This window comes from Boleophthalmus pectinirostris, unplaced genomic scaffold (genome assembly GCF_026225935.1).
Source record: "Boleophthalmus pectinirostris isolate CB_2022bp ecotype Guang Dong unplaced genomic scaffold, ASM2622593v1 HiC_scaffold_19, whole genome shotgun sequence".
Classification (NCBI taxonomy): Eukaryota; Metazoa; Chordata; class Actinopteri; order Gobiiformes; family Gobiidae; genus Boleophthalmus; species Boleophthalmus pectinirostris.
The window spans coordinates 32,118,270-32,137,188 of record NW_026571140.1 but is presented as its reverse complement, the minus strand read 5'-3'; the positions used below and the strand labels follow the sequence as shown (position 1 = coordinate 32,137,188).

The 18,919-nt window shown below is 36.7% G+C and overlaps 1 protein-coding gene across 1 annotated transcript in view; it reads left to right on the top strand.

The window, feature by feature from the left end:
• The window catches only part of fbn1 (fibrillin 1), a 194,972-nt gene that overhangs the window by 145,718 nt on the left and 30,335 nt on the right, over positions 1 to 18,919 (top strand). Inside the window, exons 39-49 of the mRNA XM_020938886.2 lie at positions 80 to 274; positions 2,962 to 3,084; positions 4,568 to 4,726; positions 4,831 to 4,902; positions 5,584 to 5,709; positions 6,563 to 6,685; positions 10,048 to 10,173; positions 10,286 to 10,402; positions 12,016 to 12,141; positions 12,522 to 12,641; positions 15,225 to 15,350. Of these exons, the coding sequence (XP_020794545.2) occupies positions 80 to 274; positions 2,962 to 3,084; positions 4,568 to 4,726; positions 4,831 to 4,902; positions 5,584 to 5,709; positions 6,563 to 6,685; positions 10,048 to 10,173; positions 10,286 to 10,402; positions 12,016 to 12,141; positions 12,522 to 12,641; positions 15,225 to 15,350 (1,413 nt within the window). The remainder of the gene's footprint in view (positions 1 to 79; positions 275 to 2,961; positions 3,085 to 4,567; positions 4,727 to 4,830; positions 4,903 to 5,583; positions 5,710 to 6,562; positions 6,686 to 10,047; positions 10,174 to 10,285; positions 10,403 to 12,015; positions 12,142 to 12,521; positions 12,642 to 15,224; positions 15,351 to 18,919) is intronic.

The following is an 18,919-nucleotide window of genomic DNA, read 5'->3' as shown; positions in this document are numbered from 1 at the left end:
CTTTTAGTCAATTAATTGATTGACAGGGCCGATCTTTAGTCGACTACACTCTTTTAAATAACCATCATGTGTGTTTCAGCTGAGTACAAGACTCTATGCCCGGGAGGAGAGGGCTTCCGGCCGAACCCCATCACGGTGATCCTGGAGGACATAAACGAGTGCCAGGAGCTGCCCGGGCTGTGCCAGGGCGGGCAGTGCATCAACACCTTTGGGAGCTTCCAGTGCGAGTGCCCACGAGGCTACGCCCTCAACCCCGATACCAGGGTCTGTGAAGGTAAGGGGCCAAACACACAAGAGAGCAAGTCTTTAATACAGGGATATGAGGGAGGAAATACAGGTTACTTTTTTGGCATTTGTAGTTTAAAAAAACACTTTGGAAAAACATGTGCAAAAAGCTCAAAGTGCACCACGAGACAATAAAAACAACCACATGAACAAACAATAGACAGTCATTACAGATGACATGTGACACTGTGAAATAAACAAGATACGGAGATTAAGTAAATAAAATATTAAGGTGCTACATCAAAGTTCAAAGCTCATAACAGCTTGTCGTTTATGCTAAATAAAGAGCGGGTATCCATTTTCCAAAATGGTAAACACGACTTGACCAATGGCCTTCCCTGTCTGAAGGTTACCTCTAGAACAATACACAAGTTGTTTTTTGTTTTTTTTTGTTTTTTTGCAATCAGACATTTTAAAACCTCCTTGTCCAAAACTCTGGCTTTGGTTATACTTTGCCAAAATGCCATTATTGTGAATTAGGCTGAATTACATTGGACCAAGAAGCCGAGTTGACATCACCATTACCCTTTTTACAATCTGATTATTATAACTAATGAAGAATCAGCAAATAAAGTGTTGACCTCCCTGCATTCACAAAACAAAAAGAAAGATGAACAAAAACACACAATTTTGCCTAACTTGCTAGATTTTTGTTAGATATTGTGATAACTTTGCTATTTTGGCTGTAGTTAATTATGTTTGCATAGTCTACATATTTATCAGAGTTATCTCATTGTGTTTTGTTTATGGCTACCACTTGTTTATTGTTGTTCTATTGTTTTGACGTGGACTTGTCAGTGTGTTAGTAGAGAGCATACGAAAACACATGTTAAACCTAAAATATGTTTGTGATAATGTTTTGTATTATGAAAATGCAGAGGCAGGAACACTGTGATGACTTATTACCCTCCTCCTTTTGCCCCGGGGCATTTAGAGAAGAGGAAATTGAATCCAGTCACCAAGGAAGCACAGCAAACAAAAACAATGCAACAAAATATTACACCCCTGTGTCCCATATAAACAGTTAACAAATTCAAACTATGCACTTGGGGTGATCCAAATGTGAATGTTTTAGACTACAGCTAAGGACGCCCTGCAGGAGGCCAGAATGAAAAAAATTTAGGAAGTTAAGTTGCTGCCACCTACTTCTCTTCATGAAGATGTTATTGCTTTGTCTAAAATGTTACATGGTGTGACATTAAACATACGCAGGTAGAATTTGTTCATTACGAGTGTGTCTGTTTGTCAAAAATACAGTAATTCTTTGTGTGTATAGGGTCGATTCTCCACAGATCTGAATTGTAATGTGGCGTCGTGCTGTAAACTGCTTGTCTCCCTCATGATAGATAGATTTAATCGATACAGTGGAACAATCTACAAATGGACAAAGCAATTTCATTTCCATGGAGACGAGCAAGTATTGGACCATCCACTAGTGCAGGGGTCATCAAACTAACCCTTTGAGCAGCCCCCCAGCCCGTCTGCCCCCCACCACTTGAACTGGCCTTATGAGGCAATCCTCAAAAGTTGTCGTGGCCTATTTTTAAAAACGACTTTTTGGCAAATAATAACACATCTGCATACTGTATTTTGCTGCTAAATTCTCGTCACCTGACAAGCTCAAGATCGAACATTGACAGTCAACGCAGGTGCAGAGTTCTGTAGTGCAGTTAAGGACAGTAATATGACCAGTGTTATAGTATAAAAACTTGACAGAAAGTGCCAAGTTTTCAAAGAACAGTGTTTTGTTTTTGTTTTTTTTCAGTGCAAGGACAGTGCAGTTTGTCTGATATGTAAAGAAAGTGTGGCATTTTTCAAAGAATATAATCTGCATCGTCAATGGTCATGCAATTCTGTTATACGGCCGACCCAACCCCGGCCCCCATCACAGTCAGGAGCGATAATGTGACCCCCAGAGAAAAAAGTTTGGTGACCCCTGCACTAGTGTGTTTGGTTAAAAGTGCACTGTGGAGCTTTTTTGGTGTCTGCTTGTTATTGCCTATTCTGCAATGTTTTCATAGTATTAAAATTTTTTTCAGTGCTAAAAATACCTGGAAAAACATGCATCCTCACTGTGAGCAAACACACCTCTCTGCAGATCTGACCTGTAACTTAACCTGCTTGTCCCCATGGTCATAGATAAGTTCAAAACCATACTGTGGAGCATTGGAAGCAAAGCAACAACATCTCCACAAATACGAGCTTAACCTGAAAAGTTACTGTACCTTTTAAGGAGAAGAGTGTTTTTAACAGAGACAAACTCCCCACAGAATAATAAAACACAACAGCTCAGAAGAAACACTAAAATCATGCGTCCTGATTTGCCCCATATCTCAAAGTAATACCTGGTGAATTTGGAAATCTTTCTTCAGACTTCAGGCCAGCACAGTTTGAACTATACTCAGTTGTCATTTGCAATCATAGGTTTTTCCCCATGACAGTGTCTGACTCCCTGAAAATAAAAATAAATATGAATAATATGTACAAAATCAAAAACACAGATGCAACTCATATTTGAATAGTTTACGACCCCGATGTTGCAATCTCAGATCTCTCTTTGATATGAAATACATCTTGTTTTGGATGCAGATGATTCAGACATAAATTCCACCTTTGTTCTCAATAAATTATTGAATATTTTAGCATCATCTCTAAAAAGTCCTCCCTGTTTTTCAGATGTGGATGAGTGTGAGAACTCGGGCATCTGTGGCCCAGGTCAGTGCTACAACACCATTGGGAACTACACCTGCGTCTGCCCTGTGGACTACATGCAGGTCAATGGAGGAAACAATTGCATGGGTAAGACTGAATACTACTTCTTCAAGCATAAGGAACCAACTTTAAACAAAGGAATGTATTGTAATTAATATCATAATATTATTATTATTATATGTGCTTGGTGCGTGAGGGATCTATATTGGTTGAAGAGACCATTTGGCACAAATTAGCAGTCATGTCAATATAATTACTATAATTTACAAATTATTATACTTAACTAAATAATGATAAGATAGGATTACACCATGACTAAAACTTCACTAAACCAGGGGCCTGTACTACAGAACTAGCTGAGCTTCTCCTGAATACATTTCGTTTACCTGGATAGACCCAGAAATGAGCGGTACAGTGCTCCCTTGTTTATCACGGGGGTTATGTTCTAAAAATAACCCACAATAGGCGAAATCCACGAAGGAGTCAGATTTATTTTTTACAATTATTATATCTGGTTTAAAGCTGTAAAACCCCTCACCACACACTTTATACACTTTTCTCAGACAGGACAGTCACAACTCTTTTTGCATCCTTCTTAAAACTTATTGCTCCTGTCGTCCTTTTGTGATTTTCCTCCTTCTTTATGTAACAAATTGAAGATTAATTTATTCCGTAATGGCTCCTACAGTTGCGTAACTTCTACCTTCCTTCATCATGTCCAGAAGTCCAAGTTTTTGTGCAATGGTTGCATCTTCCTCTGCCTTTTGGGTGCAACTGCAGGAGCCTTTGTCAGTGCAGAACATTTCGTCAACATTGTCACATCACACTGCTAGCAATCAAACATTTATTTAAATTTGGCAAGCTGAACACATTCTGTACTGTACAGGAGACTCGGCACGAAGGAGAGTGATTGACAGTCAGTGTCTACAGTCGCTTAGCCAAACAGGATGCAGGGGGAAGAACACAATGTGCGTTCATAAATTAAAAATTGCTCAAAAAAAATCTGCGAAACAGCGAGGCCACGAAAGGTGAATCACGTTATCGTGAGGGACAACTGTAATAAATAATAAACTGTAAAACAGTTTCACACCTCACTCCATCTATCAGTTTTCAGGGGTCAGCGCCAGCCAGCCAATTAGAGTGATGGAGAAGGGAAGAGCTGCACTTCAGAGTGAACAGTAACTCATATAAAATCAGTAAATCAAATGGATTCTCATCTCTGATTGCTCTGATTGGTCATAGCCTCTTACGTTATTCAAGAACTTAACCTTGTCTAGGGCAGGTTGTGAGTTCAGTTCATGTTACCAGATCTAGCCTGTTAGATAATGATCCAGCTTTGTAGTAATGCAGCTTGATGTGGTTAACCAGAGTTAACCACACCAGGCTTCATAATGCAAGCACCAGGATGAACCTAAACCTAGACCGACACTATTAAAGGAGTATCCTAACCTTTACCACAACCAAAACCACAAACAAAAATAATAAAAAGTACCAGCAATAAATAAAACGTTTGAGTACCACCACTATTATCTCTGTTACAGTGTTTATGCTTTTATTTTGAAACCCACAGACATGAGGAAGAGTTACTGCTACAGGAACTTTTATTCTTACAACCGCACATGTGACGGAGAGCTGACGTTCAATATGACCAAGAAGATGTGCTGCTGCTCCTACAACATCGGCCGGGCCTGGAACAAGCCGTGTGAAGAGTGTCCTGTCCCCAGCACCAGTGAGAATTCAACAATTTAATTTAATTTATTCAAAATAATAATAATTAAAAAAAGATTCATTAGAAGATTAATTGTAATTTAATGTAATGTTTGACCCTTTCAGATGAGTTTGCTGTTCTGTGCGGAAGTGAAAGACCTGGGTTTTACATTGACATCACAACTGGACGTGTGATTGGTGAGAGATTTCTTAAATTACTAGATTACTAATATCAGGGGAGTCGACAGGGATGGGCAAAGGGGTCTGTTGTCCCGGGCCCCAGGGTCTTAGTGGCCCAGAATTGGAAACTTTTCTTGCCCTGGGCTCCCAAATTTCTTTCAATGGCCTTGACTACTCATATGTAAATGTAAGTTCTGCAAATAAAGATATAGGCAGTAAAAGTTTAAATACACTACCAGTGAAAAGTTTGGACACGCCATCTCATAAATTGTTTTTTCTTTTCTTTATTTTTACTTCTTTCTACATTTTATACATACAGAATTTATCAAATATATAAAGCAGGATAAATGGAACTATGTAGAAAAGAAAAAAGTTACTAAATATTTAATATAAGTTTAAATAATATAAGGGTGGCTACTTTGAGGATTTGAATATAAAATACTGTATATATTCTTTACTTTTTATAATATATCTTACATAATATTTAATTTACAACTTCATATGGATTGAGGAAAGAGGCACCTAAAGTGTGTAGGACCCTGCTATAGACAAATGTTGTTTTCAAATTAATAAACATAAAGAAAATATCATTTAGATACAAAAGGTATGTCAGTGTCAAAGGTCAGTGTTTGTAAATGTACTGTATTGCCGTATATCGAGATAAACCTCTCTGTGTCTGTGTCTGTGTGTTTTGTTCAGACATCGACGAGTGCAGAGAGATCCCTGGAGTTTGTGAAAATGGCGTGTGCATAAACATGATCGGCAGCTTCAGGTGTGAGTGTCCCCTCGGCTTCATCTACAACGACAAACTGCTCATCTGTGAAGGTAAGACTCAAAACTCACCCTGCCACTACTATAATATTTTAGTCATTCTAATTAATCTAACAGGGATCAATCAATTATTTACAACACGATTTTCATGCAAAAATGTAACACAATGTGATTTACAGTGATTAAAAACAATCCCACATTTCCATCCGCCCACCCACCTAAACAACCCCCACAGCTTCCCGACCACACAACCAAACAACCCAGACACACACACATGCACACACACGCACACACATACTAACATGATAGAATACATAAAACTACACATAGTAAAATGTGAGGCTGAATACAGGTGAACCAGTTGAGAAAGCACCATCAGAGGAGCCGTCTACACCAGGAGCATATAAACGTATAAGTAGCAGTACGTAGTAAGTAGTAGTAAGTAGTAGTGGTAGGTAGTAAGCAGTAGTAGTCGTAGTACTCTTATCTCACAGCAGATTCATTTATCAAAAATATCACTATGCATAATTACTAGGTCTATGTATTTTTTTGCTTTGTTAATTTTATTATATAAATTTTAACCTATTTCCTGTAATCTGCATTGAACTGTTTTATGGATATACACATTTGTTATACATGTAAGTGCATTTCAGTTAGCTATATTGTTAAAGTGTGCTTCCATTTATTTATTTATTTGATTGGGACAGTAGTGACAGTAGTGCATGTTAACGAATATAGACATCACCATTCATATTCAGCCCATACATGCAATAATATCTCCATAGGGGATCAATAAAAATCAAATCGCCACTATAATTGAACCTCTCCAATCTTATTTTGTGTTACTTTTAAGTTGTTTTGAACTGTGATTTTGACTATTTTGACTCTCTCTCCTGTTGGTGCCCAGATATCGATGAGTGCCAGAACGGGCCGGTGTGCCAGCCAAACGCCGCCTGTCTGAACATGCCCGGGAGCTTCAGGTGCGAGTGTAAACCCGGGTATCGCTTCACTCCCACCGGGCAGTGTCTGGGTAAGTCTGCATTTTACCAAAACACAGTTAAGATCATATTTAAGATTTAAGATGAAATTTCACGAGTTCTTTCCCCCATTTGGCTAATTTGCAGGTTTTAAATTTTACTTCTACTTTTACTACTACTGGTTGGAAATCATGACACCACACTAGGGAATTTCCATTACCTGGCAACCATGACGTACTCTCGACCAAAACTCCTCTAATGTACACAGACATTTTTATTTGACAAATTAAAAGTACAAGAAAACACTTTTTTTTTTTTTTTTGAAATAATGTTCAGTGTGTCAGTCAAGTGTCAGAAAAATTAGTTTCTTTTGTGTAAATTGTGAAAAAACTTTTGGACGAAATTCTCCCAGTGGCATCAATTTGGAAATCTCTAACATAGAAATCTGTACTTGCTGTAATTTTCAACATAATTTTCAACATTTCTCCGCAAATTGCTTCATGATTGGTGTAAAACGATAGGTGCACTGTGAACCTTGATTGGTGGAAGGGTCATCAAATGTTTTTCTGCATAGAGATGTTATTACTTTGTCTGGAATGTTTCACAATATGGTGTTAAATTGGGATGTCATAATTACCAAAATATTGCTATATCGTATCGTCAAAAGTCTCAAAATTATATTGTGGACCATCACAATATATCGAATTACAAGTTTCTATGCATAAATTCATTGTTATGGTGCAGCAATAGCTAAAATAAACACATGGAACTACATAGACCATGATCCTTTGCTCCGTTTCAGGGCAGACTACATGAAGAAATAACAGTTCTAAGCAATTTTAAATCTTAGTTCTTTGGCATTTTGAGAGGAAAAAGTAGCGTATTGTTACTTTTTACTTTATAGTTTTGTTACCCTCGACAAAAAATATTGCAATAAATATCGTATTGTGAGATGTATATCGTGAAAGTATCGTACAGAGAGATTTGTGTTATTGTTACATCCCAAGTATTAAGCCTATCTATTCTATCTTCATGTAGACCAAACCAGACCAAGATACAGGTCAGATCTGTGGAGAAACAACTTCGCTCACAGTCAGAATACATGTTTTTCTTGATGTTTTTGAGCTATAAAATCACCTGTAATTGCGTAAGTGTAAAGTAGAGCTGTTTAATGTCATACTGTGGAACATTCCAGGCAGAGCATCTCCATAGAAACAAGCAGCTGATGGACCCCGCACCAGAAAAGTCACACAATGCACCTTTAACAAACAATCGTGTAAAAAGTAAATGAAAATCTTATCTTGTTTTTATATTTATTTAAACATCTTTAATAAATTGGCCCCTAACAATTCAACGTCCTGTACGACCATATTTGGAGTGGTATGAATTCAGGCTCACAGTTGCATACTCTTTCATTTGTGAACTTTTCAGAGATCAAATCTATGTACTTGACATAAAACTCAAGAGTCACTGCTCAGTTCATGCCATGTTTAAAACTGTAAATCCTTTAACGGAGAGATTATAGAGAATTAGAGAAGTCCATGACAGGATTAAGAGAAGGATTAGAGAAGAAACAGAAAAAATATGTCTATCACCACTAAAGCTGAACACGATACTTAAAATCCCAAAGAATATTTCACACGCTGTCAGAACGACGTGGAATGTAATGTGGAATCTCTCTTTTTTCGGATCTCATATTTCATTTACAATAATTTAATACATACTGATAATTCAGTAACCTCAATATTGGTTCCTCCATTTTTATTATTTTATCAATTAATTGTTCTGTTTATATATTCACAGAACTAAGAAGTATACAAAAGATGAACATTTTAGGAAGATGAAATAAAAAGCTTGTCTTTAGTTTATATACAAAATGTTGAAGATAAAAACAGCAATGACTCATGGGTTTCATCGCCTGTTATATGGAGCCATTTTGAGGACATTTGACCTTTCAGAACATGTAATATTTTGTTAATCGCTGATTCCTGATTCTGAAATCCGTGTATAATTCAGAGATTCAAAGATAATTCTCTTTATGCTAATTGTCAGTACATTGCAATACTGATATATTCAGTGATGAGAAGAATAGTTTGAAAATGTATTTAGTTACAGAATACTGAATACCTGCAATGTATTTGTAACATATTCTGATAAATGGATCAATCAAACTACTGTATTAGAATACTTTTACTCAGAGCTGCACATAAATTAAGTATAAAGAGACAACATAGTATTGAAAACAGCTTTATGTTTGTTTCACAGTTTGTTAAAGGTGCTCTGTGTAACTTTTCTGGTGGAGGGTCCATCACCTTCTTCTCTCCATTGTGATATTACCTGGAATGTTCCACCGTATGGCATTACATTTATTTATCTGTATGGAGACAGCAAGTTAGCCTGATTCATGAGCCGGTTTCACTTGGTGGAAACCGTCTGACCTTGCAGCATTAGAATTTGTTCGCTCAATAGTAGACGGATACTTTCTTTATTTCACCAATCGCTGCTATTTGGTCGTGATGTATGTAATGCGCCAAATATCATAGGAAGAAGGGTAATAACATCTTTCCCCTAGATAAAATTTATTTCCGGCTTTAAATACTCGATCTCGGAAATCGTTGACAACACAGAATGTATGTCTTCCTCTACGTCCATCTCGACCATTTTGTTTACTGTTGTGCTGTACCACAAAAGGGACACAGACAGGCGCTTGAGTTTGATGTCATGGCTTCACAGCTCTTTGCTGATTGGCCGGTGCTCAGTCTACAACTTCTGGGGTTCTTGCAAACCGTCTAGTGTATTCTGATTCCTGACCTAGTCGCTGGAGAGAAATGAAATTGAGTGGAGGTACTAGGTGGCTCCAGCCTGGCTAACAGCAAGTGACACCACAGGGCCAGGTTACATGTCAGATCTGTGGACAAGCATGCGTGTTTTTAGGTTAAAAAAAACTAAACATATAGTTGCGTAAATGCAAAATGGATATGTTTAACGCCATACAGGGACATTCTAGGCAAAAACAGTAACATCTCCATGGAGACAAGCAGGTGAAGGACCCTCTACCAGACAAGTTCCACAGTGCACCTTTAAGCATTTCATTAGAGAAGGACAAATTTCACTATAAGAGGAATGTTTTCTATTTTTCTCACTAATATTGTGGAGTTTGAAGCCTAAATTGTGTGATCAAGTACTGACATGTATTCCTTTGATTTAGAAAATATATTACCAAATGAAAAAGTAACAGTATCGGAATACAGCTACTCAAAATTAGTATTTAGTATATTATGTATTTTCAGGACATACATTCAGTCACTTCTCAACACTGAATATATTAATACTAGAATATTGATATACTCCACATTTTCCTTCAAGTATTCTTAGATTTCACATTTTTTGGATATTTTTCTCTCTCTTTTCCCAGATCGTAATGAATGCAACGAGAACCCCGGAGTATGTAACCCAGGCCAGTGCATAGACACATTAGGAAGTTACCGCTGCATCTGCCCCAATGGCTTCAAAACCACCAGGGACCAGTCCATGTGTGTGGGTGAGTTTTACCGATTTTGACTTCCTTGATATTAATATGTTTGCTTTGGACATTTTAGATTTATGAGAAATAATATTAAAAAGTAAATGTGTTTTTTTTTTTTTCCTCTCAGACATGGACGAGTGTGAGAGACAGCCGTGTGGAAACGGCACCTGCAAAAACACAGTGGGCTCCTACAACTGTCTGTGTTACCCCGGCTTCATCAACTCACACAACAGCGACTGCGTGGGTATGTGTGCTTTTATTAAGATGAATAGAAGACCACTCTTTAATGCCTTGTCAATATGTGTTCGTGTGATCTTGCAATCATCTAGAATAGGGCTTGTAGTCCTTTTTAAACAGACATTAAGAACAGACTTTAAGGATTTACATGAAACAACAGCAGAAAGGAAATTATATGTGAGTTAGTTGATTAAAGATTCAGGAGTAAATCGTGTGTTTAATCCGCTTTTACATTAATAGTTACATTTTGCATTGGGGCACAGTACTTTTTAGTATAAATAATTATTTTTGCATGAACTCCTGTACACTTGTAGTATTGTGAGTGCAGTTTGGGTCAGATATTTTGAGACTTTGGGACAAACCATCTTTGTGGGCCCATACTAAGTGTCCTGAATGATAGATGTTGATTACAGATTTTGGAGAGCCATGATCCCGGGTAAACAAATATCTTTAACTCCACCTGTGTTGATGACAAGAATAAAACAAGGCAAAACGAGGTTTAGTTTAGTGACAAGAACACAATAAACACACTGTCTGGCCACCAAAAGAATTGCCAGTTGCAAGCTTAAACTTTATAACTTTCAATTTGATACAGATTTTTGGCCACATTCATGAAACGTTCTTACAAACAAATTTGTGCTCAAGGCCTTCTTTCGAACATTTTTGGCAGTTACAAAACTTTTTCTTAACTGGAAATGTTCTTCTGGAAGAACAAATCCTACGAATAATCAGGAGCGTAAGAACAAAAATTCTACCATTTTAGAATATTATTACTCTGATAATGCAACAAAAAATTCTAATTTCTCCATGCTTGTAAGTTATATATTTTCTTAAATTATTTCCTATAAAAATATGACTATGTGATCCAATAAGATTTATGAGGAGTTTTGTAGAGCATGTGTCTATTGGGTCTAACAGACTTTATACAGGCTGCAGTGAGCCTCACTCTGTCCCAGCCCCACTGCTCTCCATATGGGACATTGTTACTACGGCCCTGCGCCTGGTCATCGCACTGGACTCAACATCCCTGCTCCCCCCTTCACCCTGCATGACCAGAGTGCACTCCTATGCACCCCTACCCCAGCCCCCCGGCTAGCTTTTTACCTCAGGTCATCATGATCACAGAAAGTGTGATAAATACGATAAAAGCTCCCTCTTATTTCAATAAGTTTTTGAGTTAAACATACACTCACTGAGTGTGTTCATGTGAGTTTGGACATTTGAAATCTGTAAAACAGCCATAGTCTGTAGATGTGCTCCATCATTACTTTCTCCTCACTCTCTCCCTCGCGCTTTCACACGTCATAATGCCAAACCCATATTGGGCTTATATGGAAGTTCAGAGGGTGTTTCTAACCAAATACATATACATTTTCTGTGTAAATGAAATGTAAATGAGCATGGAGGTGTTTGTAGCTCGGTGTTAGTGAATTAGGCGCAACTGTCACATAAGAAGGAATTCTGGCGTTCTCTTAACATCTTCTTAAAGTGAAAGTTACAAACATTTTTTAAGGAAAGATTCATGAATGAGGCCCATTGTATCTACTTTGTTTGAAGACATAATCATCAAAATAGTAAATATTGACCATATATTTTCCTATGTCCCTGTGTCTGTTTCAGATGTGGATGAGTGCTCGACTCAGAGAGGCCTGTGCAGACACGGTCAGTGTGAGAACACAGTGGGAGGATACTTCTGTGTCTGTAACGATGGATACGAACTCTCTCTGGATGGCAGGGCATGTACAGGTAGGTATACGAAATTCTTAAAGGGGAACTAAACAACTAAATCAACTTTTTTTTAATTGCATTGTCTACTGTTCCTAGTAATTTTTTGGTAATTTAAGTATCAGCTAAGTAAGCTAAGTATCTTTGCATCTTGGAGGAGTTTGAAGTGTGGATACCTGTTCGACCAATCACATTCTTACTCATAAACCCAGACCACACCACGTCTTCCCCTTCACTCTCCCCTTTAGTCCTCCAGGCACTTCCCAGTTTAGCAGCTCTATTTGAAGTGTGATTTTGGGCAGTGTTTAGTTGTTTATTGCCATTTTAACTTTATTTTGCATGTTTTTTTGTTTTTAAATTATGAAAATGAAAATAGGTAATTGTGTATTTCCCTGTGTCAGATATAAACGAGTGTCTGGTGAACCCTGGGACCTGTGGAGCTGGCACATGTGTGAACCTGGACGGATCGTACCGGTGCATTTGCCCCATCGGATACTACCTCCACGAGGAGACCTGTGAAGGTATAGACTTAGTCATTTTACTTTAACACTTTAAAGTAATTATTTTAGAAGAAACAAAAGGTACACTAAACAGTATACTATAGATGTATAAAATGACTAAAACTGACATCCCCACAGACACTGATTGTTGTATTGTTAGAAAATAAAATGAAATCTTTGATAGAGCAAAACTGCATCAGTAAAATTAGTAAATATAAACACATTCTCACATTTGCTAATATATCAGTAAAATACAAAAAATAATTAAATAGATGATTGCACTGATTAATTCAAACTTCGACAAGTGAATACTGTTGTATCCTTGGGCAAGACACTCAAACCACCCTGTTAAGGCAGTGAATGGATATAGCTTACCACCCTTTGGAATAAATGGGTAATGCAATGTAAAGGGTATTGATTATCATAATCTAAATTCAAGCTATTCTTATGATTATACTGGAAAAAGAAAGATGATTTGGACCTCATGCAAAAAAATTTTAGTATTAGTAAGTGAAAAGGCAGATTGAACTCCTGAAAAATTCAGAGTGATTTTTCCTCTCTGTTGCAGTTCATATAATCCTAATAATAAGAAAATAGTTATGATAAAAAATGTAGTCAACTAAATCACCATAATCAATTCATAAGTAATGAGTAAATAAAGACTAAAGGATTACAACTGTAAAGATTAGGGATGTAACGATATCCACATTTCTCTGTACGATATTTTCACGATATGCAATAGTTATTGCAATATTTTGTAGAGACAAACAAAATTGTGAATATACTACTTTTTCCTTTAAAAATGTCTTGACAAGTCTTCATAAAGTTCTGTCATAAACCAAAGAGTTAAGATTTAAAAGTGCTTAATAAAGTATTTCATTGTATAAATTGAACTGAAACAGAGCAAAGGATCATGGTCTATGTAGTTTCCTGTTATTCTTTTAGCTGTTTCTGCATATAACAAAGAATTTAAGCAAAGACAGTTGAGATTCAATATATTTTGACAACTCACACAAAATTAATGAGAGACTTTTGACAATACGATATCACAATATTTCGGTTATTGTTACATCCCTAGTATTGATTATATGACAATAGATATATTTGGATCTCTCTTTACCAGTCTTCCCTGAAACCACTGAAAAGTACTTTATATCTTTAATTCTCATTTCTGCTTACTTACGGCCCATTGTCCAGTAACATCACAAAACACCTCACACACATTTGGTTTCATTTCTCCTCCTTTGGCCTCCTCCTCGTCTCCTGTATTCTTGTATTCCTCCTCTGGCCTTTTGGCAGCGGCTCTCTCGCTCACACATGGGACCAGCCCGGGGCTCTTGGGTTGTTTATTCACTGATGGAGAGATTTTCGACAGACTTCAACACATTCCTCTCCCTCAGAGTCTGTTCTGAGAATCAGGGAGGAGCTCACAGCGCTTTCTAGGACAGTGCTACAAGAGAGGCCACTGACTGCAACTTGGACTGCACAAAATAATCAAAAGTTATTCCAAAAGCAACTACATAATGTAATATCATTGCAACAGCTTGTCTATTCACGGGCGTTATAGTTCTAGCACTGTAGCCATAGCAGATAGTGATTAATATAAATTTTGAACGGGCAAAAGTCCTCAGCATATCCTTTATAAACAGAAAACAGAAACACATGGAGCTTCAACACATGAATGTAACTTTTCCGGTGCACAGTCTGGGGCCTGCTTGCTTATAGTGCCTCTTTAAAATAAAATTACTCCAATTAACCAATGCCTTACTTGTGGTTTAATCAGATACCTGTATGATGGTAAACTGGTTTTATGTTAATAATTCTCTTACTTTCCATAATAAATCCACCAATATCAAAGAGAGAATTTAAAATACAGCTAGACAATAAAAAATATATTGGGATTACCACATGAAACATTCAATAATTACAGTTCCTGGTCTAGTTATTTCACTAATTGGCTTGTAACATTTACTGAAATAACATGTAATTGAACATCTCATATTGTCTCATAGTGTCCAGCTGCGCCTCTGAACCATGTGTTTTGTAGAACTGCTCCTCCTGCTTTATCTCATCAAAACTCTGACACAATGGGATGACGTCTCTGTAGTAGCTATGGCGATACGTGTTTGTTTCAATGATTCACTGAAGGGCGGATCACATGAGGTGGTCCAATTAACAGTGGGTTTGACCTAATACTGTTAGCATGTGATAACATGTTAATGTGTTAATGTTCAAGGACAAACAGCACTAAACTGGATGTCACCACAAGAGTATGCAAGGAAAAATACATCATAAATCCTGACTCATAAATTCTGATTTACAACGTTTATTTTGCCTCAGCATCATTATCATGCTTCCACCCACACGTCAAAACAAGCATGACTGCAATTGTATTTGTGCACAGTTTTTTGTTAAAGGTCTTTTATTAAAATGCAAAGCAAAATGGAGCCTTTAGCAATGTAATAATATCTCCTCAAAAACATTTCTTGAGGGTTTTGTTTCATTTACACATTTCAGTAACACTTTATTTTGAGTCTGTCTACATCTCCATCATCAAATTGTTTCTTATTTTACGTTTAACTTACTTTTGTTGTTGTGTTTCAGACATTGACGAGTGCTCCCAGTCTCCTGAAATGTGTTTGTTTGGGACCTGCTCCAACACTGAGGGCAGCTTCACCTGTGAGTGCCCCGATGGATTCAAGCTGTCCTCATCCGGCCGAAGGTGTCTAGGTAAACATGAATGAATGAAAGTTGAACAATCACAGTTCAAATTTAGCTAATATGAAAACAAGTCACAGAAACTAAATATTTATCCCCATCAGGTCTTATTATGTATAAATTTGCTAAGTTTTCTGGTTTAGGGTGTAATTTAACTGTCCTTTTCTCTCTAGGGTTCCCAAATTTGTATCAGTACTAAAACTAGTATAAAATTAATTTGAGCAGGTATCAATACTGAAACAATGACATAGGACAAAATGTGACATTTTCTGAATACTATAAGAATGGTCTTGAATGGTCAGAGATTGAATGAACAAATGTTTTTATTTAAATATTAGATTACATAGTAATATTACATTAATTATTATTGTTTGGTCTGGTAAATTACATTCTATTTTATATTTAAACTATTTTTACCCATCAATGCAATATCCAGATTGCTTATAATATAGAATGTTGTTACCTCCTCAAAACATAACTGGAGTTGTGTTTTGTTTCATTCACACATGTTTGAGTAATCCTGCATTATTAAACTGTCTGCATCTCCAAAACTTAAAATACTCTGTTCCACCTTTTGATGTCATGAAGGAATAGTTTTCAAGTTGAAGTCTACCTTTTACTTTTTGATCAGTAGAGATTGGCTGGCCAGGCTGGCGCTACCTAGTGCCTCCGCTCAATTTAATTTCTCTTCAGCGACTAGGTCAGTAATCAGAATACACTAGACGGTTTGCAAAAACCCCGGAAGTGTGAGTTCAGGCACCAGCCAATCAGCGAAGAGCCACATATTCTGTGTTGGCAACGATTCCCAAGATTGACGATTTAAAGCCAGAACAAATAGAATATTCAGTGAATTTTATAAAGGGGAAAGATGTTATTGCCCTTCTTCCTACAGGATTTGAGAAAAACTTAATATACCAGTTAGCCCCGTTAGCTGTGCATTACATACGTCATGATCAAATGGCAGCTATTGGTTAAATGAAAAAAGTAACCGCCTATAGAGCGAATGCATTCTAACGCTGCGAGGTCAGACGGTTTCCGCGAAGTGAAATTGTCTCATAAATCAGGCTAGAGATTGGCAGTTTTAGGGCTGAAATTATCCAAATGATTCTAGTGAAGGTGTAGGAGATTTAAAAACACAGTGGAGCACTTCCTCTATTTCCACATGACATCACAAGGTGGAACAGATTGTTTTCTATTTGAGAACTTTGGGTAAATATGCAGGGTTTATGTGTTAAACATGTGTCAAACAAAACACAACTCCACGTATGTTTTTTATGAGGATACGACGTTATAACAGATCATAAATAAAATAGTGCAAAATAGCCCCTTTAATCTTGATTTGCAAAAATATTTTATTTGCAATACTGATTAGAAAAATTGCAATCTGACATTTTCCCAAAATTGTCCATCCTGCCTAAATTGTACAAGTATGACCCTAGCTCAATAGCGACTATGAAGTGTTTTTCTTTGGTTTCATCTTCCTTTTATGGAGCCATTTAAAGCACAGTTGACCATTCAAAAGATGCAATATTTCGTTTTACTATGGAAATGGTCTTAACTTTTCATTCTGAAACCTGTGTATAGTTGTGAAGTGTGACTGTAAGTGTAAGTGTATTAGTTTAGTCTGTGTGTGAGTGCGAGTGGAGACTAAGCAGCCCAGCGCACACTTCCAGCTGGCTCCATACGACCAGTAGTGTCCCAGAGGAGATTGCTTTTCCATTGCCTTATCCTTATGTTGTGTTTGTGTGCGGCTTTTAAGTGGGTGAGGGGTGGGGGGTGGTCCCGAGTCTGTGTTACAGTTGTCAAAGGGAGTTTCCCAGTTAGCCTCTTCAGAAATGCCATGACATCATTGAGTTGGAGCATTTACGGGTTTGTCTCTCGTGAGGTAAGGGTCATTGAGTAGTTTAACACAAGGGGTTTGGGCGGAGAGTGGACAACATGTGTGTAAAGTCAAATTTTATAAGACAGATGTTTAAGACGAGTTTTAGTGATGCAGAATCGTGATCGAAATGGTATTATAGGGTTTAGAATTAAAAAGAAATGTGTCTATATATATATATATGTCTAAATGTGTCTAGATTTAACATTTTAACTATGAGATCTTAAGAGGGAAGCTTTCTTTAATGATACACAGAAATACGTTTGACAAATACCACTTGCACAAGACAAAAACACAAGTCAAGACAGAGTTGGATTATAGTCAAATTTTATGTTTATGAATTATATTTTAATAAGATAAAACATAAACAAATAAAGCCTTTTGGAATAAGAATGACCTCAAGGATTTCTGGCTCAAAATGTATGTTATTTATTTCTATTATAATCTTATAACAAAAAGTGTTGTGATGGCACTAAACTGGTACTAAAATATCCAATGTTACTACTACTAAAACCTATTTCAAAAGTCTGTTTCAAAATTAAAGAAAAGGTTTTATACCCAATACCAATTTTTGGACTAAATTTTCAACACAAAAAAACAATCTAGTTTTGATAATAGTTTTAGTATTGAGCCAAGAATTTAATTTTGTCTTCTTATGTACTTTAACTTCTTGTTTTTTTTTTTACCCAAGAAGTTAAAGTTTTAGTATTGATTTTAATATTGAACTGGTTTTATTTATTTTATTTACAATATTTATGTATTTAAAACAAAGACAGGGCACAGAATACATTAATGTCAATGAGAAAAGATGCTCTGCGCCAGATTTAGCCATAAGATATTTTCTATCTGTATTCCTCAGGTGGGTACAAAGACTTTAAAGAGACGATTTATTTCACATTATTCATTTCTGATAAATCTAATGAATACTTTGCAAACCTACAAACCTTGGCCTACAATCACATGTAGATAAAAGCCTATCTTGCTAATAGGGCTGTATACCTTCAGTTGTTAAGTCAATGAATCAGTCAATGGTGTCAGCTGAGTAAAATCTTTATTAGCTGATTAGTTATTTTATCCGGATTTAGAGGAACAACAGCAGAAGGAAGCATGCATGAAGTATATAGCTGGAGTTTAAATTAAATCTGTCTTGTCACTTATATTTGAAAACTTTTGAGAGCTTTTGCCAGCATCACCCCTCATCCTCATTTAGTTGACTAATCTATACACCAGGCATATCTATTGATACTTCGCAGTGAGATCAAGTGGGGGTGTTCTACATGTAACTCTACCGGTGCGATGCTCATCAGTTACCATGGTGCAGACTTTAGCAAACATACACAAAAAAGTAGGGATGTAACGATATCCAAATCTCTCAGTATCACGATCACGATATGCATCTCTCGGTTCGATATTTATTGCATTATTTTGGAGAGGCTGAAATAATTGTAGATGGGACACATTTTTCCTTTTAAAATACCTTGACAAGATTTTTGTGTGAATTATTTCCATCATAATCCCAAGAGTTCAAGTCAACTGTAAAACCATACATTTAAGCAAAGGAACTTATTGTGAGACTTTTGACGATACTCTATCATGATATTTCGGTTATTGTTACATCCCTACACAAACGTGCTAAGATAAAACTCGAGAAAAATACAAAATGGATTGAAACTACACATTTTCAAGAGCCTGTGATCAATAC